Source organism: Misgurnus anguillicaudatus, chromosome 11, assembly GCF_027580225.2.
Source record: "Misgurnus anguillicaudatus chromosome 11, ASM2758022v2, whole genome shotgun sequence".
In the NCBI taxonomy this organism is placed as follows: Eukaryota; Metazoa; Chordata; class Actinopteri; order Cypriniformes; family Cobitidae; genus Misgurnus; species Misgurnus anguillicaudatus.
Genome location: NC_073347.2, coordinates 32,256,259 through 32,284,127, shown reverse-complemented (window position 1 = coordinate 32,284,127; position 27,869 = coordinate 32,256,259). Strand labels below are relative to the sequence as shown.

General features: G+C 38.1%; 1 protein-coding gene across 3 annotated transcripts in view; it reads right to left on the bottom strand.

Annotated features, from left to right (window-relative positions):
- Positions 1–27,529, bottom strand: part of LOC129415375 (myelin-oligodendrocyte glycoprotein) — a 67,876-nt gene extending 40,347 nt beyond the window's left edge. For 2 of the 3 annotated variants that reach the window (XM_073873563.1, XM_073873564.1), the window contains exon 1: positions 27,356–27,528. In XM_073873563.1, coding sequence (XP_073729664.1) covers positions 27,356–27,404 — 49 coding nt within the window. In that variant the 5' untranslated portion in view covers positions 27,405–27,528. Of the gene's footprint in view, positions 1–27,355 lie in introns of all 3 variants that reach the window. The other variant, XM_073873566.1, reaches the window with a different exon arrangement.
- Positions 27,530–27,869: the final 340 nt, after the last annotated feature.

Genomic DNA, 27,869 nt, shown 5'->3' with positions numbered 1-27,869 from the left:
TTGATAAAGGGATAGCAGTCTCTAGGGAAGCCTCAGAAAGAAATGTTGTGATTTTTAAAGAGATCTGAAGTAAAAGAAACTGGAACCTATGACCGAACCAATCTGTTTGTTAAATTTTAAATATTTTTTGAATTACACCCACAGGTTACGCACACAGGAGGAGGTAAAGGAGTTTAAATGCTTGAGGCCTGGAGACTGAATGACTAAAAACTATGACCTCTGTTTTATCTATGTTTAGAAGAAGGAAATTCTTTGGAAGACATGCATATAAGGTGTTTAATGCCTTATCATTTTTTTCTAGTGATGAGTATATTTGCATGTCATCGGCGGTGAATGGTAAAAAACACTGTTAACAACTGAAAAAAACTTAAAGAGGTTATTTTGGAACTGAATTTTGTGGCAAAATATGGGTTTGGCAAAGAAGAATGGTTCAGAAAAGGTACTTTCCAAGATGCAATGCCAGAGACAAGATCAGATGTGATGTTGATAAGTACTTCTGGCCAAATGCAAGAGACAGAGCCAACTAGAACGTCACTGCATTAATTTACCATAATGAAGAACTACATGTTGTAACAGTAATATGTAGAATGTTTTTTATTTATTTTTTTTATTATCATTGCAGAAATGAAGTTTTTTCCTTTCTTTTCATCTTTTGGCTTTAATTTTCAAGTACTATATTACAGTTTTTTACAGACGCTAGGAGACACCTCTCAATACTCAGGTCACCTCTGCAAAACTCTTCACACAGTTCTCATAAACAACTTTCAGCTTGGCAAAGCAGTTCATTTCACATTCAAAATGCACTAAAACTACCAAAACACTTTATTCAGGTCTCAAATCAACTCATTCTTCCAGAACACTAGCAAAGGTTAACAGCCGACAAACACACTTTGTCAACCCACAAAACAATGACCTAAAAAACACTAACAACATTTAGCATCATACAATGTTTTCTTGTGTAAAACAAGGACCATCTCTGTTTATAATTCACTGCAATATTACTGGTTGAATCAAACATAATGCAGAATTCTTCAATATTTTATGTTGTCTATTTTTTAATTCAAAAATACAAGAATTTGTATTATTCACTGATACAGGAACAATAGTAATGCTATTATACTCAGTCTTCTCCATTTGGCCAATTGTTTTTATAGCATTTACAGTTTTTTACAGACGCTAGGACACCTTTCTCAATACTTAGGTCACTTTTGCAAAACTCTTCACACAGTTCTCATAACCAACTTTCAGCTTCATTCAGTTCATTTCACAATGTTTTCTTGTGTAAAACCAGGACCATCTCTGTTTATAATTCACTGCAATATTACTGGAATGAATCCAACATGATGCAGAATTCTTCAATATTTTATGTTGTCTATTTTTTTACTCAAAAATACAAGAATTTGTCTTCTCCATTTGGCCAATTGTTTTTATAGCATTTAATTTTAAGATTTAAAATATATTTCATTAAAATATTACTGTAAAATGTAGCAAATTGCTGTTTTATTCCGTTTTGTATTATGTTATTGTTTTGAACATAAGTTTAACAGTTTCGAAAACAGTATGTAAGCATGTGCAAATTGGCCTGTGTGAGAAAAAGAAAAGAATTCATGAAATTTGTGAGATGTAGTTATTGAGTCCCTTTTATGCCAAAGCAAAGCACATAGACCTCTGTTTTGCTTATTGTGTGAAGAGTTTTGCAAAAGTGACCTAAGTATTGAGAAATGTGTCCTAGCGTCTGTAAAAAACTGCAATGTTTCAGTAAAAGAAAGAAATTCTGATTACAGTTTTTCTGAATTGCTAAAACACTAAACCCCAATCCCTAAATCAAATTCATACTGGCCTAAACCTATTTAACTCTTATTGCAAAACTCCAAACAAAGACTTCTCCACATTTTACTTCAGATACTTTTTCTAAACACTTAACACAGACTCACACCTACAAAACACAATTGGCCAAATGAATAATTTTCTTCTCAAAAACACATTTTGTTATATATATATACTAACTCTTCATTTCAAAATAGAACACATCTTTCTCTGCACACAATAACTTTACCAAAACACTGGAAATCTGACTCAAAATGAAATTATTGTGTCAAAGAATAACACTTAACAACCCAGCCAGCAATGACATGTGGGGCCCAGATGAGGGATTCATGGGTGGCAAATGTGGGCCCTATTATGGGGTTGCACCCAGGATCCACATTGGGGCAAGCCGTGGAAGCCCAGACGTACTAAAAGTGGGACCTAATTGGGCAATTCATGTCAGACCCATTTGGGCCCCACCTGCCCAAATGTGTCTAAAGTGGGCTTGCACCCGGGATCCAGCCGTGGATGCCCAGATGGGTTTTAAGTGGGACCTGTAAGGGTCTTATGTGAGTCTTAACTGGGTAATTCATGTCAGACCCATTTGGGCTCCACCTGCCTAAAGGGTTTTTAAGTGGGCTTGCACCAGGATTCAACCGTGAATGCCCCTATGGGCTTCAAGTGAGCTCTGTAAGGATCTTATGTGGGTCCAAACTGGGCAATTCAGGCCTATCTAAGCCCAACCATGCCAACAGCAACAGCAGCAGCTAGCAAAAGAGAGCAGACAAGTGTTCATAAACTTCTGGTGTACCTACAAACTTTCCAATCCATCGTTTTATGAGTCCATAACTTTTTTGAACTAGAAGTTTGGTATCATTGCAGGCATTATTAGTGGGGAAACTTACGAGATACAAACAGGTCCATTAGCCCCTGCACCAAGCTATTCAGCTGATAACGCTACTTTACGCTAACTCCACCATTGTTCAACCAGGCTGAAAAAAGCTTCTGAGGGGTGTTTGGCTTGAGGGCATGGTGAAAAGGACCCAAGGGTGAAATTAAAAATGCCCACTCGGCACATAAATATGTCATGCAGGACCCATATATGCATTCTCAGTTCAAACCCATGCCCACTCGGCCCATAAATATGCCATTCAAGACCCATATATGTGTTCCCAGATCAAACCCATGCCCACTTGGCCCAAACATTTGCTATGCAGGACCCATATATGTGTTCTCAGTTCAAACCCATGCCCAATTGGCCCATGTCTGTCCCTTATGGGGCCCATGTAATCAGCTCATATGGGCTTCATATGTGGGACTTATACTACAAAACCTAAATGGGACTGGCTGATTTCACCCAGCCAAAGCCCATGCCCACACAGTAATCATGGAACCCATACTTAACCCATCTGGGCCCCACATGTCATTGCTGGCTGGGAAGGTACATGCAGTCAATGAAAGTACACCAGGTTTTAAAATACTTGCTATTGTTGGCATTACAAAAACTGCATAGACTTTTATGTTTCAGTTTTACATGTATCAACCTTTTTTAAACTAAATTTCTTTGCTGGGAACTGTATGTCCACATGTACAGCAATGTTCACATTCAAAAGCATTCCAGTAAAAAGCAAATCAGTCTTTTTCCCTTTACTGTTGACTACAGGAGGTACGGTATGATAGAACAGAAAAAGTTTTACAGCATTGATCTTGATCATCTTTTCCCTGGCCCTGCTCCTCTCACTGGTCCTGCACCTCTTACTGCACCTCTCACTGGGCCTGCTCCACTGCCTGGGCCCCTTCCTCTTCCTCGTGCAGACATTACAGTGTTTTTCTGTTTCTGTTTCCAGAAACATCACTACTCAAAGTCCTCATTTTACTGTATAAGTGTCAATGTAATAGAAAAAATAACCCCTGCCACTGAGTCTATAAGCCAGACTGGAAAATCAGCTGTGGTTGGCCCAATTTACCCAACAAAAATGCTTTTATACTGTATCTAAAGTTTGGAATATTGTTTTTGCTATTGTGAGATGTTGGGAGGTATAGCTTGTCTGTAAAGAAAATGTAAGCATTGTGGAAATGTGTTCACTGACTGCAATTTGTGTGAAAATGACATAAAAAGTGTGAATTGTATGGACACAAAAGACCAATGCTGTGCTAATTGTGCTTAAAGTTTTGAAAATGTGACTGGTTGGATAAACGCTTGTTAGCGACTGAAAAAAACTTTAATGTAGTTTGGAAGGAACACATCGTAATAACCTACTCAAGTGTCACCAGCTGTCTACAATCAGCAATCAACATCCAATCAGCATGAAGGCAAGCCCATATATAATCACAGTCAAACTCACCTAAAGATTCTCTACAGTCTTCAGAATCCCTTCACCACCCCGTCTCCTCACACTCAACAGGTTACTCCCTAAACCTGGGGGGGACACTCTGCGGTCGGGCCAATTTCCGATCTCCCAAGACAGCATGGCAATTACGTTTACAAATTTAATCTATCCGACTTATTTGTAAGTGTGAACGTGTGAAATGACAGGGGGAAATTTATTCCAGAGGGTGGGACCAACTACAGCTGGGTGATGAAGCAACAAAAACTAAATCTGCACTCAAACAACACAACTTGCACACAAGTATATGAGCTCTTTCCGTCAATCGTCACACAATTGACAACAAAATACTCAGTGCCAATTTGTGCACAATTGCTTGTCTTTGTAGCCTATTGCTCATGCCATTTGTTGTCTATATGGGCTGTGTCAAATTTGCCTTTTTGCAAAAAATTGGATCCAGAATAAAAAAGGCTTTCATGCATTTTTTATTGATTCCATGACATTCATTTTTTTCCAAACGTGTCTGAAAACTGAAATACTGTAAATATTACAGAGAATCCATGTACACCAAAATACAGTAAAATCTATTGAGTATAAGACATAGCCACTATTGATACTCAGTCTCTTCTGTCTTGACAATGGGGCCACATGGCCTCATCCACATCACATTTAATATCCTCTCTTGCAATGCACCTAGGAAAAAAAATTCTTGTAAGCCTTATCCAAACCTGACATTCCTCTAGACCTATTTCTTAAGCAGCAGCAGTCATTGCATTCAGCAAGCACATTTGCTCATATGGATGGTGATCATAAACTTTCCACCTCCAAGCACTGAAGAACTCCCTTATGGTATTCAAAATTGGGAAATACGCTGGGAGGAACGGCATCATCATACGAGAGTGTACTCCAAACCATTCATTGACAAGCCTTAGACCTCCTCCATCAATGCTGGCAAAGAAAACACAGACGTGGCCCTTTTTTTATAAGGCCTGCAGACTGACTGCTATTTAAAGATTTGTGTGAAGGAGTGTCAAACAGGTGCTTCAGTGACTGCATGAATGACATCCGTGTTAACTGTTTTGCAAAAGGGTGGAAAAATGTGTCAATCCAATAAGAAAGCGTTAACACATTTCATTTGCAAGACGTGTCTTCTGCTCTGCTGAGATATTGATGATGAAAACTGAGTGGATCCTAGTTTCTTTAACCAGGTCGAAGCAATCAAGAAAAACTGTAATATGTGTTATGTTATTACATTTATTCTGATATGCATTTTAAAGATACGTTTTCTTTAAGTAACCGTAGTAGAGAATAGTAGTAGTTCTTGTGAGCTTTAAAGGAATAGTCTACTCATTTTCAATATTAAAATATGTTATTACCTTAACTAAGAATTGTTGATACATCCCTCTATCATCTGTGTGCGTGCACGTAAGCGCTGGAGCGCGCTGCGACGCTTCAATAGCATTTAGCTTAGCCCCATTCATTCAATGGTACCATTTAGAGATAAAGTTAGAAGTGACCAAACACATCAATGTTTTTCCTATTTAAGACGAGTAGTTATACGAGCAAGTTTGGTGGTACAAAATAAAACGTAGCGCTTTTCTAAGCGGATTTAAAAGAGGAACTATATTTTATGGCGTAATAGCACTTTTGGGAGTACTTCGACTCGCCTGAAAAGTCCGCTCCCCTTCTCACTCTCATAATGGGAGAGGGAGGGTGTTACTGCGCCGAGTCGAAGTACTCCCAAAAGTGCTATTACGCCATAAAATATAGTTCCTCTTTTAAATCCGCTTTGAAAAGCGCTACGTTTTATTTTGTACCACCAAACTTGCTCTTATATCTACTCGTCTTAAATAGGAAAAACGTTGATGTGTTTGGTCACTTCTAACTTTATCTCTAAATGGTACCATTGAATGAATGGGGCTAAGCTAAATGCTATCGAAGCGTCGCAGCGCGCTCCAGCGCTTACGTGCACGCACACAGATGATAGAGGGATGTATCAACAATTCTTAGTTAAGGTAATAACATATTTTAATATTGAAAATGAGTAGACTATTCCTTTAAGTAAGATAACCAAACATTAGTGGGCGGGAGCGGGGGCAGCCCCCCCTAGACCCGGCCCTGTCTTTAAGTTACCGTAGTAGAAAATAGTAGTAATTTCCTTCGAGCTTTGAGGAAGTTAACCAAACATTAGTGGGCGGGAACGCGGGCAGCCCCCCCTAGACCCGGCCCTGTCTTTAAGTTACCGTAGTAGAGAATAGTAGTAATTTCCTTCGAGCTTTGAGGAAGATAACCAGGCATTAGTGGGCAGATGATAACTAGCGTTTGCCTGTAAACTCCTCTGTGATGCGAAATTTCACCTTTCATCTATGGGTGGTCTTTCTCGGTTATAGCCCCTTAGCTATGGAACTCTCTTCCCCTGTCTCTGAGGACAACAACACTGCATGAATTTGAGTCTAAACTCAAAATCCATTTGTTTAATAAATATTATCTGTCATGACATGCTTTTCTTAATTAGTTTCCTTACACTCAATTAGTCTGTTGTATCAGACCTTTGCTTCAGCTGTCGATCTTCCATACTGTCTTGTTTTGATCCTGCTTGTTTTTGTTTCTGTTTTGTTATTTTTAGTTATTGTTTATGTTTATTACATTTGCAATGCAAAACGCAAACACGATCGCTTGGACTGGGCAATTGTCCATTGTCCGTTTCTGTATGTATTTATTGTTTGCTCCTTATTGTTATTGTAAAGCGTCCTTGAGCTTGGGAAAGGCACTATATAAATTAAACATTATTATTATTATTATTATTTGTGTAAAGGGACTCTGTTCTTTTATGGTTGGCTGAACATTTTTATATTTTAAATATCAAAAAAGAATACATTTTAGTAAACATATTTCAAAACATATTTCAGTACATACATATTTTTGAAATATATTTAAAATTATATATATATTTTTGCCGTATGGGTTAGACCAGTGGTTCCCAACCTTTTTCACTTCAAGGCCACCTAGGTGCCCACTGTTGGAGCCATGATTATATGTTAAGGATTTGTTTTATGTTAGGAGTAGTTATATTTTGGATAAATGTATATTTCTGTGTTTTATTTCATATCACGTGACTTTTGAGTGTTGCGTAGGCGGAGCTAATAGGAAGTAGAATTACGAAGAAGATTAGTTGGTGCTAGACCGTCTTTTGACCGTGAAAAGTGCAATCGAATCATTTGGAACTGGAATAAGTGAAGAGTTTGGTTCCAAAACGCAATAAATCCATTTTGACAAATTTTGGTAAAACGTGTTTTCTATACCAAGAAAGTGACAAGATGAAAACAACTATTTTCTGTTACAAACTTTCACACAGCATCTTTAGGTTATAAAAACATAAAAAATTCAAATCCATAAGTTGATTTTCAAAGATTTATTATAAAAACGGATTATTTTTTCCACAAAATGCAATAATTCCATGACAAGTTTTTATTCAAAATGCTATAAATCTATTGAATCAATAGCCTATATAAATGTGCATTCATCTTTGCCATGTTATATTCATTTAGTTGACTAGTTGTACACACTAATTAAAAAAATAAACATTAATGTCATTAATCAAAACACTTACTTTGTCATATTAAGATCACTGTCATTGCGGTTACTTGACGTCCTCGCTTAACGTCTTTCACAGAGATCAGCGGTAAAATGTTTTTGGTCCTGCTCGATTTTCGTTGACTTTGAGTAAAATTATGTAAAGTTTTTCATAAGATCCTCTGGGGTCAATGTGTTAGCATGAGAAGCTTGATGCTGTCGGGAGAACAAGCACCCGTCTCCCGAGTGCCTCTCAGGGAAAATATTAGATGTTGATGGCTTACGTTTCTTTCCCATCACAGAAAACCATCACAGGTTTAGCGATGCAATTAAAGTATTATTTTGTTTTGTTTGTTGATCACGTAGTACAAAGTAGATGAGGAAAACCAGGACTCCGTGTACTCAGCGCGTCCGCCATTGTTTGTTTACATTGCGTGAACGGTGGGCTGTAATATCAGAAATGGATTTATTGCGTTCTGTAAAAAAGGGGGTGTGGCGTTTGTCGCATTTTGGGAAAAAAGGGAGAAAAGATGACAGAATAACACGGCGGATATTGGATTTTGCGTAAAATTAAGAATTTAATTTTAACTACTGACCTGATATAATGCTGATTTTGGCAGTAACTCATTTTTTTCAAAAATGGCGTTTATTGCGTTTTGGAACCAAACTCTTCAAGTATTTGTTTTTGTTTTTTTAATAAGTTTGTTTTTCATATTTTGTGTTTTGACTACAAGAAAAGTAATCACTAAAAAAACAAACAATGAGTCATGCGTCAAATCCTTTGCGCATCAACAATGTGGAAATGTTGAATAAAGAATTATAGTTTGGCTCGCCATTACACCCCCAACAGTATTTGAATCCCCCCACTCACAATTTTTTCCACATAAAATGAATTAAAGCTTGGAATGACTATACAGATGTATATTCACTACTAAAATGGCCAAAAAAAATAAGAAACATCTTGATTTTTGCTTGTTTTAGTTTACTGTAATGCTTGTTTTGTCCAAATGTTTATAATTTGAAGTCATCTTGAGGCCCCCCTGTGGGCCTCGACCCCCTGTTTGGGAAACACTGGGTTCGATTATTATTGATCAAACTAAAGCATCTGCTCTTTTATGTGTGAAAATTGCACAAGCTTATTTCATCAATTGCTCTGAATTATCTAAGAAAGCTCTTACATATACAGTAATGTTCAAAATAATAGCAGTGCACCATCAGTAACCTGATAAACCACTGTTATTCGTAGTAGGAATATTTCTGCATCGCAAATGATTTACTTACAGATGTAGTAGGGTAATAGAAAAACAATAGACCCATTTGTAATGATATCCACACTATTTGTTCTGAGTTATAGACTCATTTATTAAAAGTGGCATAATCAAAATAATAGCAGTGTGAAATGGGAAAATTTGTTCATTCTGTGAAAAAAAACATTTCCTTTTTGTCCTTTAGAAAGAGTGGAAGCTCTGAGGAAAAAATTTTCACCTATTTTTATAAAATATATCTGCTTCTGAATTTCACAATAAAATGAACCATTCCATCATTGTTCAGAGGAACAAAACAATTTAATTAAAAACATGATTTGAGAGGGGAAAACATATAAAGAAATGCAGCAAAGTTTTAGCCTGGTTTAAATCAGACCATTCTCAGTAACTGAGTTATGGTTTAGCAAAGCTTCATAGACAATTCATTTCCAAAGGGGCGTCACCAATGGACGCTGTCGGTCATCTTTTTTTAGATATGAAGGCTTTGAGTGTTGTTCTTTGCTCGGGTTTTAACGAAAAGGAAAAGTTTAGATTGCTTAAAACAGACGCGATAGCTGATTCGAACGAGTGATGTTCCACGCCGGCATCCCTCTTTGTAATGTACAAAATCTGCTTCACCGTCGCTGCGCTGTCGTCATCGTATAAACCCCGCCCCAACGTTTCTGATTTCTTGGCATTAAAAATGGGCTTGAATGGCCTCTTTGCCAGATTACTTGCAGAGCAAATATAAATTTGCCGGAAGTTGTCTGGGTTTTCCCAGGCTAGTAAAGTTTAGGATGCTCAGGTAAAATGACCTCAATGCTTTAAAATGGCAACAAAACCCAAAGCACATGGTAGAAAACAAGCATCTATGGTTAAGACAGATTGAAGACTAGTCAGGATGGCAAAGATTCAGCCTTTCATTAACTCTAGAAAGATCAATGATATAAAATGATCTGTTAGTCAGTGTTGGGAAAGTTCACTTTCTACATGAACTAGTTCAAAGTTCAGTTCACAAATTTTAAAATGAACTAGTTCAGTTCATACACTCACCTAAAGGATTATTAGGAACACCTGTTCAATTTCTTATTAATGCAATTATCTAATCAACCAATCACATGGCAGTTGCTTCAATGCATTTAGGGGTGTGGTCCTGGTCAAGATAATCTCCTGAACTCCAAACTGAATGTCAGAATGGGAAGAAAAGTGAATTAAGCAATTTTGAGCGTGGCATGGTTGTTGGTGCCAGACGGGCCTGTATGAGTATTTCACAATCTGCTCAGTTACTGAGATATTCACGCACAACCATTTCTAGGGTTTACAAAGAATGGTGTGGAAAGGGAAAACCATCCAGTATGCGGCAGTCCTGTGGGCGAAAATGCCTTGTTGATGCTAGAGGTCAGAGGAGAATTGACCGACTGATTCAAGCTGATAAAAGAGCAACTTTGACTGAAATAACCACTCGTTACAACCGAGGTATGCAGCAAAGCATTTGTGAAGCCACAACACGCACAACCTTGAGCCAGATGGGCTACAACAGCAGAAGACCCCACAGGGTACCACTCATCTCCACTACAAATTGGAAAAAGAGGCTACAATTTGCACCGAGCTCAGACTGGAAAAATGTTGCCTGGTCTGATGAGTCTCGATTTCTGTTGAGACATTCAGATGGTAGAGTCAGAATTTGGCGTAAACAGAATGAGAACATGATTCCATCATGCCAGTTACCACTGTGCAGGCTGGTGTTGGTGGTGTAATGGTGTGGGGGATGTTTTTTTGGCCCACTTTAGGCCCCTTAATGCCAATTGGGCATCGTTTAAATGCCACGGCCTACCTGAGCATTGTTTCTGACCATGTCCATCCCTTTCTGACCATGTCTCAAAGCTCAAATCATTTCAAATTGGTATCTTGAACATGACAATGAGTTCACTGTACTAAAATGGCCCCCACAGTCACCACATCCCAATAGAGCATCCCACAAATCTCCATCAACTGCAAGCTGCCATCGTATCAATATGGCCAACATTTCTAAAGAATGCTTTCAGCACCTTGTGGAATCAATTAAGCAGTGATGCAGTGATGAAACGCTGGTGGCTGGTGTTGCCAGATTGGGTTTTTTTTTCCGCTACACATTAGGCCTGTTTACAGTGTGTTTTAGCCGTGTTTTTTACCTGGAAGTCTATAGAAATCTGGCACCCTAGTGAACGACATTAAACTGAGAGAGCGTGCCATTCACAAACACCAGATTGAATGAGTTCACAGTAACATTCATCCGACAGTAATACAGTACGTTCAGTGTTCACCCAAAATATGAACTCATTCAGGCACAACACTGATGTAGGTACTGTGACATTTAGAAGACATCTGATTGAAGCTAAGCTGTTTGCAAGAAGCGCCATTGTTGAAAAAAGGCATGAGCAGCAGAATCACATCAACACATAAACTGACCTAAATAAAAAAGGCGTGACATTTTGTGGTCTGATAAGAGTATCATTGTTCTTTTGGGGTCTAAGGGTCATCGACAACTCCCTGAATCCAAGCTACAGTACACTGTAAACACAATTCAACATGGTCATGTGCAGATGTGCAGCAGTTATCACTAACTAAATATTTTTAATTCAATATTTCTTAAGAAATCTTAATTATATATTTTTTGTACAGCTTAATATTCATTTTCTTTGCTTCCCTTTAAAAGAACAAGACAGACTTGTAAACTGTGTTAATGCTTTAATTTATAATTGAATGTGTAATGTTTTCACTACATTAGAAATATGGAATAAACTCTATTTTTAAAATTTTTGCACTTTATTCACTTATTAGTACAATGCTATTATTTTAAACATAACTGTACATGCACAAAACATTGTTCAGCATGTTTACTAAGAACACAAACAGAAATACACTCTTAGAAAGGACGTGTTAATTTTTTACACATCTTTGTGCATTAAAGGTGCAACGTGTAACCTTTTGAATGATCTCTTGACATATGATATACATAACTATATTATCAGTGGTGTATAAAGACCTTACATAATTAACTGTTATGTTTTTATTACCTTAGAATGAGTCGTTTTTATCTACATACACTGAGGGTCCCCTTACATGGAAGTCGCCATTTTGTACGGCCATGTTTCTACAGAAGCCCATAACGGACATTTTTTTTACTAAGTTGTCTCCAACAATGATATTATTGTCCTGTGGCGGCTGCTGTTGCTTTTCTGTGCCTTTCAAAAGTGAGGGGTGAGCCGTGGACTGAGCCGTTGGTTGCAATTTGGAACATCACCACTAGATGCCACTAAAATGTACACACTGCACCTTTAAGCTTTACACATAATGTGTTAAAGGGGACATTCCAGAAGACGTTTTTAAGATATTAAATAAATCTTTGATGTCCCCAGAGTACATATGTGAAGTTTTAGCTCAAAATACCATATAGGTAATTTATTGTGGCATGTTAAAATAGGCAATTTATGGGGCTGAGCAAAAATGCACCGTTTTTGTGTGTATCCCTTTAAATCCAAACGAGCTGCTCAGGTGGGCGGAGTCTCAAGCGCTCACGCTTTAGAGCTGACATAGCATCGAGGGACATTCTCTCACGAAAGAAGTTAGTGAGCGATGTTAAGCGTTATATATATGAACAAGTTTAAAAAGTCAATTATCTGTTTTATGCATACTAAATACATGTTTATCAGTAGATGGGAAACATTGTGGAATAAAAATAAAGACTTAAGGTCTCATGTTGCCCTTGTTTTAAACAGGCATAATGAGTTTCAGCATGTTACAATAAAATACACTTCCACAAACACTCAGAAGTTTGCTTTTTGACCAAACCACACGAGCACATTTAAATGATCTGTAATAAAACAACACGTTTAATGCTTAAACTTTAGAGAACCAGATCAAATGACGTGTTTAAGTTTATTGTGCACACATATTGAACACATTCGCGTTTCTGTCAGTCTCTCATCTATTTTGTAACTCCTCATTCATTTGAAACTTCAGAGAAACATTAAACAACATATTTACTTATTGTGTATGATAGTGAATACGCGTTGTTCACTCACTCTGTCTCGTGCAGTGCATTAATCCTCGTGTTCATTTATATAAACTTCAGAGAAACATATTAAACAACATAACTTGCTTGAAAGCGAACCGTCGCGTTGCTCTCTCTCTCGCGTTCGTTCGCTCACTCGCTCTCTCTCTGTTGCACTAAGGTAACGTTAATCCTTTAGAACGTTAATTCAATCTTTAGAAAGATTATTAAAACTACAAGTTATAAGATTGTATGCTCCTATTTGTGTTTGATGGAACACAAACGCGTCGTGCTGTCAGTCATTCTTTCTCTCTCTGTCTATCGCACTCGAGGTAGCCTCATGGTTGGATAGCGCAGTTGAAGGGGCGGTATCATTATAATTGGAGCCCTTACCTACGTCATGGGGGGAGCGAAATCCGCATGACCTATTTATTCACATGCTTGCAGAGAGAGCCTTACCAAAACAAAGTTACAGGGTTGCTATTTTTCATGTTTTCTGGGTTGGTAGAAGCACTGGGGACCCGATTATAGCACTTAAACATGGAAAAAGTCTGATTTTCATGGAATGTCCCATTTAAAACTTAACACAATATGTTTCATTTTGTGTTGATTTTGTGTTAAAATAAAACACAAGAGGGTGGTTTCCCGGACAGGAATTAGCTTAAGCCTGGACTAGTCCTTAGTTTAATTATGAAATATAACTAGTTTTAACAAACATGGCTTGCTAAAAACATTACTTGTGTGCATTTTGAGGCAAAACTAAGGGCACTGATGTATTTTAAGATATTTCATTGCAAGTTGTTTTTAGTTTGGACAGCTCTTATATTTATTTTAGTCTAGGACTAGTCTTATCCCTGTCTGGGAAACACAAAATGTGTAGTTTCTATAACAACACATGGGTTATAATAAGAGAGGGGTGGATGACAACGCATTTAGTGTGTTGTCCCAGAAACAACACTAATGTGTTGTTTTAAACACATCCGTTCTAAGAGTCACTTTCATTAAATCTGTCATTTCTCCCACTCATGTTTAAAGGTCACACCCATAGACCCTCCCTTTGAAGTAATTAGGACAGAAGCAGTCAAAACTGGTCAAAGAGACGTATTGCTTATTTCTGATACGGAATGTTTGTTTGTTCGAAAAATGTTAGGCTACCTTATTAAAAGTATTGCTCTTGTGTTTTGTTTCACAAATGCTGTTCTCGCATGAAGCGTGACAGGCACGCCGCTTCCGGCTTGCGCTGTTCTGTAATATTTTTAAATGTGTCACATGTCCATATTGCACGAAAAAAGGCACTACACTGCCTTGGGTCCGCAGCAACACATCCGCCACATAATAAAACTTTAGATAGACAGACACACACACACACACACATACACACAGAGAGAGATTCCTGCCTTTATTAAAGAAAAAAATATGTTCAGCCCCTTCTTCCGAAGCTTCGAATATTCGATTTTATTTCTACTAGAGCTTCGAAGCTCAAAAAATGTTATTCGGAACAGCCCTAGAACGAACATGCATCCACTTGTAATCCGATCGACCAAAACACATCTTAATACCTGGTGTAAATGTGCTCTCAGACAGGCCCACCCATACTGCCCTACAAAGCCAAAGCGCAGTAACTACGCATTTGGTCAATATTGAGGTTGAAATGGGCTTTGTGAGATCTGTTGTGTCTTGTGACAAAGTCTCCTGGTTCAATATTGTCCCATTTCACAGAAACGTTTGTGCAAAATTGCAGTAACATGTTTGACTGGCTGGTGTAAAAAACTTCAAGGGCATTTTTCTCGGTTTCAGTGTTTGCGTAGTTACTGCACTTAGCCTTTGTAGGGCAGCATATCTCAGCCCATGTAGAGTCAACACAAAACAAGACGTGTGTGAGATGAACAGAAGGAATGGAATGAAATAACCTATCATTCAAGTCTTTTTACACAAAATGTAAAACACAATTGTCATAACAAAATAGCCCTTAAGAGAGCCTCCAGGTTCCTGCTATTGCTCAAGTGTAAGAGGAGCTGACATTAAAGGCAGGGTCCATGATCTCTGAAAGCCAATGTTAACAAATGAAATCACCTAAACAAACACGCCTCTACCACAACAGAATAGAGACAGAGCCCAGTTATGCAAATTTGAAAACCACGCCCACGCCCAATTCAACTGTCTCCATTAAAGGAATAGTCTACTCATTTTCAATATTAAAATATGTTATTACCTTAACTGTTGATACATCCCTCTATCATCTGTGTCAAGCACGTAAGCGCTGGAGCGCGCTGTGACACTTCGATAGGATTTAGCTTAGCCCCATTCATTCAATGGTACCATTTAGAGATAAAGTTAGAAGTGACCAAACACATCAACGGTTTTCCTATTTAAGACGGGTAGTTATACGAGCAAGTTTGGTGGTACAAAAACGTAGCGCTTTTCTAAGCGGATTTAAAAGAGGAACTATATTTTATGGCGTAATAGCACTTTTGGGAGTACTTGGACTCGGCGCAGTAACACCCTCCCTCTCCCATTATGAGAGTGAGAAGGGGAGCGGACTTTTCAGGCGAGTCGAAATACTCCCAAAAGTGCTACCACGCCACAAAACATAGTTCCTCCTTCAAATCCGCCCAGAAAAGCGCTACGTTTTATTTTGTACCACCAAACTTGCTCGTATTACTACTCGTCTTAAATAGGAAAAACGTTGATGTGTTTGGTCACTTCTAACTTTATCTCTAAATGGTAGCATTGAATGAATGGGGCTAAGCTAAATGCTATCGAAGCGTCGTAGCGCGCTCCAGTGCTTACGTGCACGCACACAGATGATAGAGGGATGTATCAACAATTCTTAGTTAAGGTAATAACATATTTTAATATTGAAAATGAGTAGACTATTCCTTTAACTTTGTATTGCGAGAGGCCGCCTCCTTGTCATTTCTGGCTTATAACAAAAAACAGAATAATGCCTAAAAGCTGCTGTGTGACAATATGTACAGCTAACAAGCAAAAAAACCCAGAAATACATTTTTATAAGCTGTCGAGCCGTAAAACACAGCTTTTAAGGAGAAAAAGTGGATTGCCGACTACGTTTCCCTTTAGTGGTCGCAGTTCTTCTAATAGTAGTACTATGAAAAGCTGCCTGTTTCCACTTTTGTGTCTTTAAACATGTTTTTTGGGCTCGACAGCTTATAAAAACGTATTTATGGGTTTTTTGGCTTGTTAGTTGTACATCTTGTCACACAGCAGCTTTTAGGCATTATTCAGTTTATAAGAAGGCAGCCTCTTGCAATACAAACTCAATGGAGACGGATGGATTGTTTTACCCTCCACTGGGCATGGTTTTCAGGTTATGACACGCTGCGCTCTGTCTCTATATAGACCTTCTTTTGATTCTTTTGACCCGCCCCACACATACGCAACCCAGGCAACGATGTTGTTAGTAGACACGCCCCTTACTGCTAATTGGCTACAAGTGTGTTTTGGTATTCGGCCGACTCCCTCTTCCAAAGTGTTTTTCAAAAATCACGTGCCCCGTCTTTAAAGCAACACTATGTATTTTTTACCTTTAAATAATGTCTCTAAAATTATTTCAGTGATAGAACAACTTTTAACTGGACAAAATGTACTGTTGCTGCAACCTGAGCAGCCTCCTAGCTGCTACAAGCACACTCTGAAAGTGGCGGTGGAGGGTAGGAAACACAGCCCAGCCCCTCCCCCTGCCTGCAGAAGAGTGTCTGATACCAGGCACTGTTGCGCTTTTCAACCACATGGGGGAGCTGTGAGTCATTTTTACATGGAAACTACATAGTGTTGCTTTAAATACTTCACACTTCTTTAGCTTACCATTTTATTCAGTTTTTTAAAGGGAACATTTCACAAGACTTTTTTAAGATATTTTAGCTCAAAATACCATATAGATAATTTATTATAGCATGTAGCATTGCCACTTCTCTGTACTAAATGGCAGTGCCGTGGTTGGAAAGTAGGAGCGTAACGATTAACCGTGCAAATGCGTGTTTTCTCAATGAATGAATTTTAATGAATTACAGTGAAATCCCGGAACATCCCAAAGCCAGGGGGCGCTCTCAGGCAGAAAATTCCTTTGTGCCACAGAAGAAGTAGAACAACGCTATTCCAGGAAATGTCTACAGGAATATTTATATCGCTGTTTTTCAAATTGTTTTAGGTATTTTCATGATAATAAAGAATATTTTGAATGTTTTTTATTTAACGAGTGTTGCTTTTTTAAATGCACGTTATAAACGACTCCGACTCTTAATGATTTTAGATTTCTAAGGACTTCCTACTGACCAAATGCATAGTACACGCTCAAGCTGTGCATGAAACACAAAATCACAGCCTTGCGATTCAGAATTGACACACATGACACACGATTAACCGCTACATCCCTTATTGGATAGTGCAGATTAACAGGCGGTATTATTATAATAAGATCCCCTTTCGACATCAAAAGGGAGCCAGATTTTAATGATCTATTTTTCCACATGCTTGCAGAGAATGGTTTACCAAAACTAAGTTACTGGGTTGTTCTTTTTCACATTTTCTAGGTTTCACAATTTTACACTTACAAATAGGTCAGATATTGGTAAACATATTTGGCGTGCTATCCAGGGACAGGGCTCTGAGATATTCATGATATGTCACCTTAAATACTGTGTTAGAATACATTTGTTATTAGTCTAGACCAGTGTTTCCCAATCCTTGTCCTCAATTACCCCCTTCTAGAATGTTTTAGATGTCTCCTTATTTAAAACCCCTGGGCTGCGTTCAGCCCCCATTGCATAACGTTTATTAAACTGAAACAGTGATGCATTGAACACCCTGTTGTAATGACGCAAGAGTTGAAACTACAGTAGCTGAGAAGCATGTTTTTTGTTCTTTTCTAAACGTTTCCAGAGCCTGATGTAATGCTGTAAAATACGCTTGATGTTACAGTCACTGCCCTTGCCGTCCAAAATAAAAGAGAACATTCCAGCTTGAACCCATTGTGCGAGCTGTCTCTTTAGTACCGCATGGTTTATTTTCAAGTTTCTGCTGATTGGACTGCAGTTCTGACACACCCACCAAACAAGAGAAAACGTATCTCAAACCCTGTTGCACATCGTTGCAAACCGTTTCCAGGAAACATGTCGTCCAACGTGGAAACCGTAGCAAAACGTTGTGCATCATTTAACTTGAATGTGCCCCTGATTCAACTCATCAGACTCCTTCCCGAATGGTTAACATGTCTTGCTAAAAAGCTGATGAGTTGAATCAGGGGTTTTAAATAAGGAGACATCTAAAACTTTCAGGGAGGGGGTACTTGAGGACCAGGATTGGGAAACACTGGTCTAGAGATATGTAGTGTAGTCTGGATGAGGTTTGAGCTGAGCAGTAGCAATCTGATATCAGGGAAAAGGCACGGGTTGGCAAATCGGAAGTACAGGAAGAATTCCTGGTGTGCTGTTCAGTTTTCTCTGGCCGGTGTTGTCGTGCTACTGGGTTGAAAACTGCTGTCCCTTGGCAGCCTGCACTCACAGTGGCCCCACTTGCTTAATTTGCGGGTTGGAGATGTTCCCAGTGTTTCATGCCTCAAGTTGATTGTGTCCTGACCACTTCTTGGAAGCATTCTTGCATTTGTGTTCATTAAAATCTAAAACGCATGGAAAACTCGGGATGTCCCGTTTTGGAAAGTGCTCATTGTCTGCCTTTGCTACTGGTCCCACCGGCTGTAAACACGAGTTTTATTTCAAAAGCGTCTATATTTGAATGCGCTGGAGCGTGTCTAGAATTCTTGATGCTTTTGCATCTTGTGGTGAACCTTCTGTATTTCTCATTGTATTATCTTCTCTATATTGTGCTTTCTCTGTATTCTTTTTTCTCTGTTCATTGTATTTAATTTAATTTGGTTCTTACCTCACTTTTAATAATGTTAGTCTGTAATTTTTTAACTATAAAAGCCACTCTAGGGACAAGTGTTGTGAATTAGTTTTAGCTAAAAACAATATGAAGCATAAATCAGATGACTGTTTACAGTTTATCTATCGTCGCTGCCCGATGAAACTCACGTATGTCCAAAACGGTTACCTTTCAGGAAGTGAAAACAACATCGTATTTCAAAAGCAGTTGAATGTAGCGTTGTCATACTTGGTACGGCATCTTTACATGTAACTATATTCTTGCCAGTGTAATGATATAATCCACATTTGACCAAAATTAAGTTTAAATGGACATACGTACATATTTTACAGTAACGGTGGTCAATACGCGTTCTTCCGATCATTAATTAGAATGGCCAAGTCGTGTTTCATATTGACAGATGAATAAGCTCAGTTTATTAAATAGCCTACATCTTAGTTTATTAAATACGCTTAGTTTATTTAATATTATTTTTACATTTATTAATTAAATGTCTCTCTGACATGGTAATGCTAGACAGATATTTTGTTTGCACAGTCCTACCGTAATTTTGTCACTCCTAGACGTACGTCTGCCGTCAGGGGGAAACGTTGCCTCGATGAAGGAAAGTCATTGTCTCACCAGGCTATGTTTATTCATCTATCCAGTGCTGAGCTTCGATGAAACTTATCGAGACCCGCAAGATGCTTCCATAGGGCGGGAGATACGCAGCGTGATTGACAGCTTTGACCCCAAATGGATATACGTGAAAATCAGATGACATGATTTCACAACGTTTCATTGGCCATTTAGATATGTGAAGCATACTGTATACGGAAATGAACCTGGACGTTCAAATCTAAAAATTGGCAAAATGGACATACATGGTTTTCATCGGACAGTGACGATATGTTTCTTCTTTGTATCTGTCCCTATTTAAATAAACGTATAAATAAAAAATCTTCTTTTTTTTTATTGACAAAGTCAGCTTTAACTCCTGTAGAGAGTTCTTCATTTGTCTAGACATTGTAGGAATTTGATATTGTAGATATCAGGAGCTATTAGGAAACACTGTAGATAATAGGAGCTCTTCAAAGGTTATGGACACAGTGACGGCATCTGTACCCTTTTAATGAAAGTGGTGTGAGTAACCTTTCTGTGCTTGCATTCTCATGCACCTGCTGCTTTAGTTTCTACATTAGCAATAGCAACATTCTACAAAAGGTCATGCTGTGAAAGACACAAAGCAGCTTTATAACCAGACATCACTAATCATGACCTCAGAATAAGTAGGAGAGCCAGATAAGCCTTCAAGAATGTGCAATCTACTCAGACTGAAAGATAATACTCAAGGACTTTAAACAAGAGAATACAGTAGCCAAAGTCAATGGTGTAGATTTGGTTTCAACTTTGGAGGAAGTGTTACACCCCGTTTACATTACAAGTGACAAAGCGACACAATCACATTCATTTTAAAGGGATAGTTTGCCCAAAATGAAAATTCTCTTGTCATTTTCTCATCCTCATGTTCTTACAAACATGTACAAATGTATTTGTTCTGATCAGAGGTGGAAAGAGTAATAAAATATTCTACTCAAGTAAAAGTACAGTCTTTATTTAAAGGACAAGTTTGGTATTTTACACTTAAAGCCCTGTTTTCAGATTGTTTATGATGAAAAATAGAACAGTTTTGACTGAAATTTGGACATATGATGCTGGCCCGAGAATTTTCGGGTGTTGTTGTTTCACCTCCCACCTCTACAATGGCTGCATAGGTGAACTGGAACAATTTTTCCTAAAATGCATTAAACTTTTGTTTACAAAGATGTGAAACTCACCGAGTGGTCAGGGGTGTTCACTGATATGCTCACACAAAAATCGCTGCAAAATATGCTTTTCAACAGCTGTTTTAGCATTCGTTGTAAACTTGTGGACCTATTTTTCCAAACGCCTCACCCGTACATTCTTCCATTGAGAGCTTGAATAATAGACACTCCAGCCCAGTTGGTGGCGCTAATCCACCTTTACCAATTGCAAGAATACAAACAACGTTACCGGGGCGGAGTAATACCGTACCTCACAGCACATCTAATACAAGTCAATGGAGTTGGACAAAACCTACGATAAAACCTGTTGAAAACATTGTTTGCAGCGACTTTTGGTGAGCACATCAGTGAACACCCCCGACCACTCGGTGAGTTTCACGTCTTTGTAAACGAAAGTTTAATGCATTTTAGGAAGGATTGTTCCAGTGCAAATATGCAGCCACTGCAGAGGTGGAGGGCGACACAACAAACACCAGAAAATTCTCGGGCCAGCACCACACGTCCAAACCTCAGTCAAAACCGCTCCACCTCATCACAAACAATCCGAAAACAGGGCTCCAAGTGCAAAATACTGAACTTATCCTTTAATGGATGCACCAAACATTTTCATGTTTTCCCTATTTAAAGGCTGTTACATGAGTAGTTACACGAGTAAGTATGGTGACACAAAAAGTGCCGATTTTTTAAGCGGATAAAAATTGAGAACTATATTGTATGGCGGAAGAGTACTTAGCTTACAGCACTTCAACCTCGTGCAGTAAAATATCACTCCTGCCCTCCTCTCGCTTATACTTCTGTCAATATTACTGCGTCCGAGGTCAAACTGGAATTTATGGAATTGTTTAATGATTTTTATAGGTGAGTTATGCACTTTTAAAGCAAAAAATATGAGGTCAGCAGAAGTTCTGCTATGCATTGCTACAAAGTCCTTAAGTCCCATTTTCCCTTAAAAACTTAAGGGAAAATGTCTGTTATTCGCAACATTTCATTGTACACAAGTCCGCAAGTCCGCCATCTGTTGAGCTGTTTTGTGACTCTCTCTCTCTCTCTCTCTCTCTCACAAGGAAAATGCATCTGGGATTTGTCCGGGAATTTGTTTGTGTGTCACACAGATACTGAAAATATCCCAGAAAGACATTTGACGTATTTAAAGTCCTGCACTTGGTGTTTTTTTCTCCGCAGCATCTGATGTTTTTGAAGTGCTCATTATCAGTTATTTCTCTCTCCAGAAACCACTTGAATGCATTTTTGTTTATGATATGACTATAAAGGAGCACATGACGCATCGTTCTAGTATGCTGGTGAATGATCTCAGCTTTCTGTCTCTCTCTGTTTTTCTACACTGTAAAAAATAAAAAGTTGACAACTTCAATAAATTTACAGAGTAATGTCAACTTTAACCAACAAGTTAAACCACCTTAAACGGATTAGGCAATAAGCAAATTTCTGAGTTTATCCAACGAATGAATCGAGTCCTCTCAACTAATATTACAATTGTATAAACACCTTTCTGCATCTATCCATAAACTTAATCCACACACAAGTTGGGTAAAGGGCAATCTAGTATATCCAATTCAGCTAACCTGCAATGATTCAGATCACCGCAATGATTGCACATCTCTTTAAAAACACAAGAGGGAGCTGCAGCGCCGTATAAACGAGACAGTATCAGGTGTCGCTCCTTAACTGATACATTGCAAAGCCTTTCAATACTGTGTAAAAAACAGCATTTCAAGAACAGGGACGAGTGAGGGGGTGGCTTCTGGGGCTCAAGCCCCGAATGTTTTGGCAAAAGCCCCAAATCTTTTCAGATCTGGAAAATTAATTCATCCAGTATGCTAGGTGGCGGCATTCAGCTGTAACTCTCCGGTGCCACACTCCAGTGAAAGTAAATGAGAGATTGAAGTTGCAGGCAAATTCATATGCTGAATCTCCCCATAGTAAACGCTTTTTTCAAACTTTATTATTACAGTGCCTTCCTTATTACTATAAAAGTGTATATTAATAGTTATGTAATGTAAATAGTGTTAAATAGTGCCAATTGATATATTATCTGCGTGGCTAACAGCTACTGTTAGCTTTCTGATCTAGTCTGCATGCTCTGCACACTGCCGTTGGTAACGTTATATTTAAAGTACATTTAATCACAGTGAATTAAAACTATTAAAAAACTTGCTCATTGCACATATCCCTTTTTTATACTGAAATTTGCAATGATTTCACCTCAGAAATACATTGATATAAAGTTATAAAATGTAAATCCTTAATCTCTTACATTAAAAATATGCTTATGTGTGATAATTTTCAGTGCAAATAAAGAGAGAGGAGGGCAGAAATTGTTCTGCTAGTGAAGTCAAAATTGTTATTCTTTCTTATTTAGATTTTTGGATAAGAGAAGTTAAAGTGTCACTGTCAAAATGTGTTATGTTTCAGTTTAAAAATGACGATACAGAGAACACTTAGATTAAAAAATAGTTTATGAAGCTGCCGTAAATGGAGAAAAAATATCAGCAGGGGACCAAGCTTTGGAACCCCTAAATTTGAGCTAAGCCCAACATACATTTCCAAAACAGCATTCCGAAATTAAATGGCTTTTTACAGCCACTACAGACATGTGGTCCAGTACTAATATGACCTTCACTGGCTACTATTTAAGGCCTGGTCAGTTTATTTTAATTGCATTTTATTTTACGTTACTGAAACAAGTGTGTTTATTTCTTATAAAGAATGTTCAGATTATTTTCTTACAAATTTCATTATCATGACAGCCCTAAATGTCACAAGTAGGTCTGAAATGTCGCATAGAGAACACACAAACTCCACACAGAAAGATCTCCTGAACAGAGTCTTTGTCTGAGGGAGCAATGATGCGCGTTAACCCACTGTGACACCTTCTACACATACTTTTCAATCATAGTAAAAATGAACAAACATCAGTCTTTCAAAATGAACTCTAAAACCAACATATCTTTAACAACATAAATAAAGCCAGCAAACCTTAAAACAGTAATCATTTTGAATAAATATTTACCAAAAAAGCAAATATGTCACAATGCATGCATTGTTTTTTTATTGTTTGTTCAGATTACTCAGTTTGGCAAGTTGCGTAAATGATTTGGACAAACACGTACATATCTAACTTACAAGTCCAGTCAACAAAATAATATTTGTTAGCAGGATGATTATGCTAATTTCATTCAGCAAACACAAAATATTTAATTGACCCCTTCAACAAAAAAATCTTTGTTCAAGTTACTTAATTATCTTTGTTGAAAGAACATTTTGAAGTTGGATTAGTGTAATGACCCTGCGCATTCTTGAGGACGTTCTTAAGTTGTGTTTGACTTCACGTAAAGCTGCTAGACATCGGAAGATAATGCGCATGGTGTCAAAAAACGATTGACACGTCGTGCAAATGAGCGGTGGAAACACGGTTGGCAATTCCATACTCAGGAGCATGAAGCCCAACTTTCATAGGAATGAAAGACTCGCTTTGCATCAATAGAAAGTGGCTGCTCAAATATGGTATAAAAATATCGTATTAATTGTTCTTTTTGTGAGTTTAGCGGGTTTCCCCGCCCACCACTCAATCATACGTGGCGCGCCTTTATCAGCTTGCTTTTTTATATTTTTTACTCAGTAACAAATATGCTTTAAGTTGTAACGAAGTACAATACTTTAAACAAAACATACTTAAGTAAAAGTAAAATTACAGATTTTAAAAAGTACACAACGTGAGTCAATGCAATTCATTACTTTCCACCTCTGGTTATGATGAACATGAAGGAAGATACTTTGAGGAATGTTTATAACTAAACCGTTCATGAGCCCCATTCACTTAAACAATATTATCTTTTCCTTCTATTAAAGTGAATGGGGCTTGTGTTAATAAAAACAAATTTATACAGATTTGTAACAACATAAGGGTGAGAAAATAATGAGAGAATTTTCATTTTTGGATGAACTATCCCTTTTATTTCCGGTGACACAAGCAACAGTGACTAGATGGGATGTGTCAGGCGACACAAGAAAGTTTAGAACAGTTCAACTTTATGCCAATGATGAGTAACTTTTGGGAGCGACTACTAATGAAATTCACATTATCTATGGCCTGTCCCAAATGGCACACTCCAGACTTACGCGAGTCCAAGAGGGTGCACCGGAGTCGTATTTTGGGACAGACTCGAGCGTCACGGCGGAAATAGGATGAGAAGTTGTCCATCAGTGTGAACTTCTCCCTTCCGTCGTCTGATTGGGCTGATTGCTCTTTCGCAAGGACTTCTGGGTTGGTAAAGTGCGCAAAGTTTGCTACAGTGCAGGCTTCACCGAAGATCGCATCAAGGATGTAAAGGCGCGATGATGAGCACACTTTATAGCGTAAAAATGACAGATGAGACACCCTACGGACTCGTAGACTAAGTGAGCACACGCAATTTAAGGCCACGAAACCGAAAGTCCACATGAAGTGTGCCATATGGGACAGGGCCTATCATTTCGTCATTAGTCTCATTCACACAATAATTTACCAGAATGAATTTACCAGTAAATACAAAAATGTGCTGTTGACACAAGCAGTGACGTATTGTTTTGTCTTTTTACCGGTGAGATATCATTCACACATCAGGTAAATACTGGTAAACTCTGACAGTCACGAAGTTGCTAGTCGTGACCAAACAACATTGCATTAGGCGACATCAAACAAAATCTGCGTCTTTCACGACAGTACTGTTTGCACATTAGGCTTCACAGAGGGTGTGCTAAGGACGTCTGCAATACGGCAAATAAATGGTAAGCGGTTTTAAACAACTTTGGTGAAGAAATGTGGATGTTAACTTGGTGTGCTAGACTTTTAATAGCGTGTGTGTGGAAACCTCGTAAACAGTGCGGGGGTAAATGCGTCATCTGTATCAAAACATAATGATTGGCCCGAAGATGTCAGCGCGGTCTGACAGTCATCCGTTCTAAATGGCGGTAATCTATATTTTTTGTTTACACATAGCTCTTACCGGTAAATTACTGGTAATCTTACCACCTCTCTTACTGGTACATCGGCAGCAATGATTTAGCATAAAGGTTCTGTTCACACATGTCCTGTTAGCTGCTATTTACCAGTAAATTGCCAGTAAAGACTGTGCCTGAAAGGGACTATTTACTGAGAGGATGGTTACTCGTTTATTTATAGTTGTTACTAGGACAACCAAAATTAGGAACCCCCACTTAGTGACCTTACTGAAAGAGACACACAGTAGCTAGTAATATGCACACATCACTGCCTCTCCTTTCCAAAAACGATGCCAGCCGACCAAACTTAATACAAGGCCTGAATTATTTTTTTATTGGATGTTCTAAAAATTGCATACCACTTCAAAGAGGAAAACTGGAAACAGATCCATGTTTAGCCATACTGTAGGAACGCTCCAAGTTAAATACCTTAAATATCCACTGAACAACTACTGTAAACCGACTGCTGCACCTGTCGTCTCACCAGATAAACTCAATAAACCCTACAGAGTGAAACTTTATTTCTTTCATTCTAAACCAATGAGATGTTAAAACCTCACAGTTTTTACTTTTATAAAACAAACATGCCATCTCCCCTAAGATGAGTTAATGAAATACTCTTTATATTTGCAGTAGTGGTGAAAGGTTTACATAGTACAGCCTCACCTACACCTGCACAAAGACCCACTTCTACCCCAAATAATAAAATCTACAGGTGTTCAAGGTGTTTGCTTTCATTTCTTACAAGTTCTAAAAGTATACACATTGTTTATTCTTGGGTTACATGTCTATTTTCACTGGCAGCCTACATTTAGCCTTGGTTAAGGCAAATTGCCTGTGGGGTATTTATATTTGAGCTATAGCCTACTAGTCAGTCACAACTACATTAAATAAGCAATGCACATGTATTCGTATTATATAATATCTTGTTTATACACACTATCTTGTTAATAATATACTGTATAGTTCAATTTTTGAACATAATATGGACCAGATTGTAGCAATTGTCATTTTTGTAATTTTCCAGGGTAAAATACATGTACTGGAAAAGAAACTGTGATTAAATCAGTGGGATTTGAAACATGCATAACTAATATTTAAGACACGTGTTATTTCAGTAGGCTATTTAAAGTTTACAGGGATAGTTCAACCAAAAATGTTGTCTTAATCTCATGTTAAACCTGTATGAATTTCTTTTTTTCTGATGAACACAAAAGAAGATATTTCGAAAACAAATATTATGGAAATAGTGTGATAAATTATAAAGAATATGACAAATGATGAAAATCACACAGTTGGCAGTACCCATTATATTCAATCTTATTTATCATAATATATCAAAATATCTTCGAAATTCATACAGTGTTAGAACAACATGAGGATTAAAAAATGATGACAGAATTTTCATTTTTGGGTGAACTATCCCTTTAAACATTACTATTTGCAATAGCCAACATTGTTCCAATTCCTCCGCTAAGCACTAAACAATCGTATCGCTAAATGAAACACAATAACTGTGGCATTTATAGTTCAACTTTTGTAATACAAACAGTAAGCAATGCAAAAAACCTGATTTACTATTTACTACAGTCAAAGCACATCGGTAGAGTTGTTTACGTGCAGTCACACGCAGCCGCAGGGGAAGAAAAAACTTTTTAAACCTACCTGCGAACCCAAGCGTGTACCAGACGAGGAGATAGATCGACAATAACATCGTGTTGATGTTTAAATCGGATAGTCATGAAAACAGTGCAGGAAACACAACGTGGGCATCAAGCTTAAGCGCGCAATTCTGTGTGCTGCAGGATGACAGACAGATGCTGCAAAATGTGCACGAGCGCTTTTATATTCACAGACGCCCCCCATCGCCACGCATAAAAACTCATTCATGTGCGCACATACATTCACACAAACAATTCACGTTTATAAAATAATAATATCAGAAACGGAAAGAGCTTTATTACCAAGTTTGGTAGCACGCACAAGGATTTACTGAAAAATCCAGCTAAGACCAGCATAAATTGGTGAGTTGGTTTTAGCTGGTCTCCCAGCTTGGTTTTAGATGATATTGCTGGTGTAGCAAGCTAGTCTAGCTGTATTTTGGTCACTTTTTAAGCTGGTCTATCTGGACTTAGCTGGTGAGGCTGGAAGACCAGCTAACCCCCCTGCTAAAAAAACC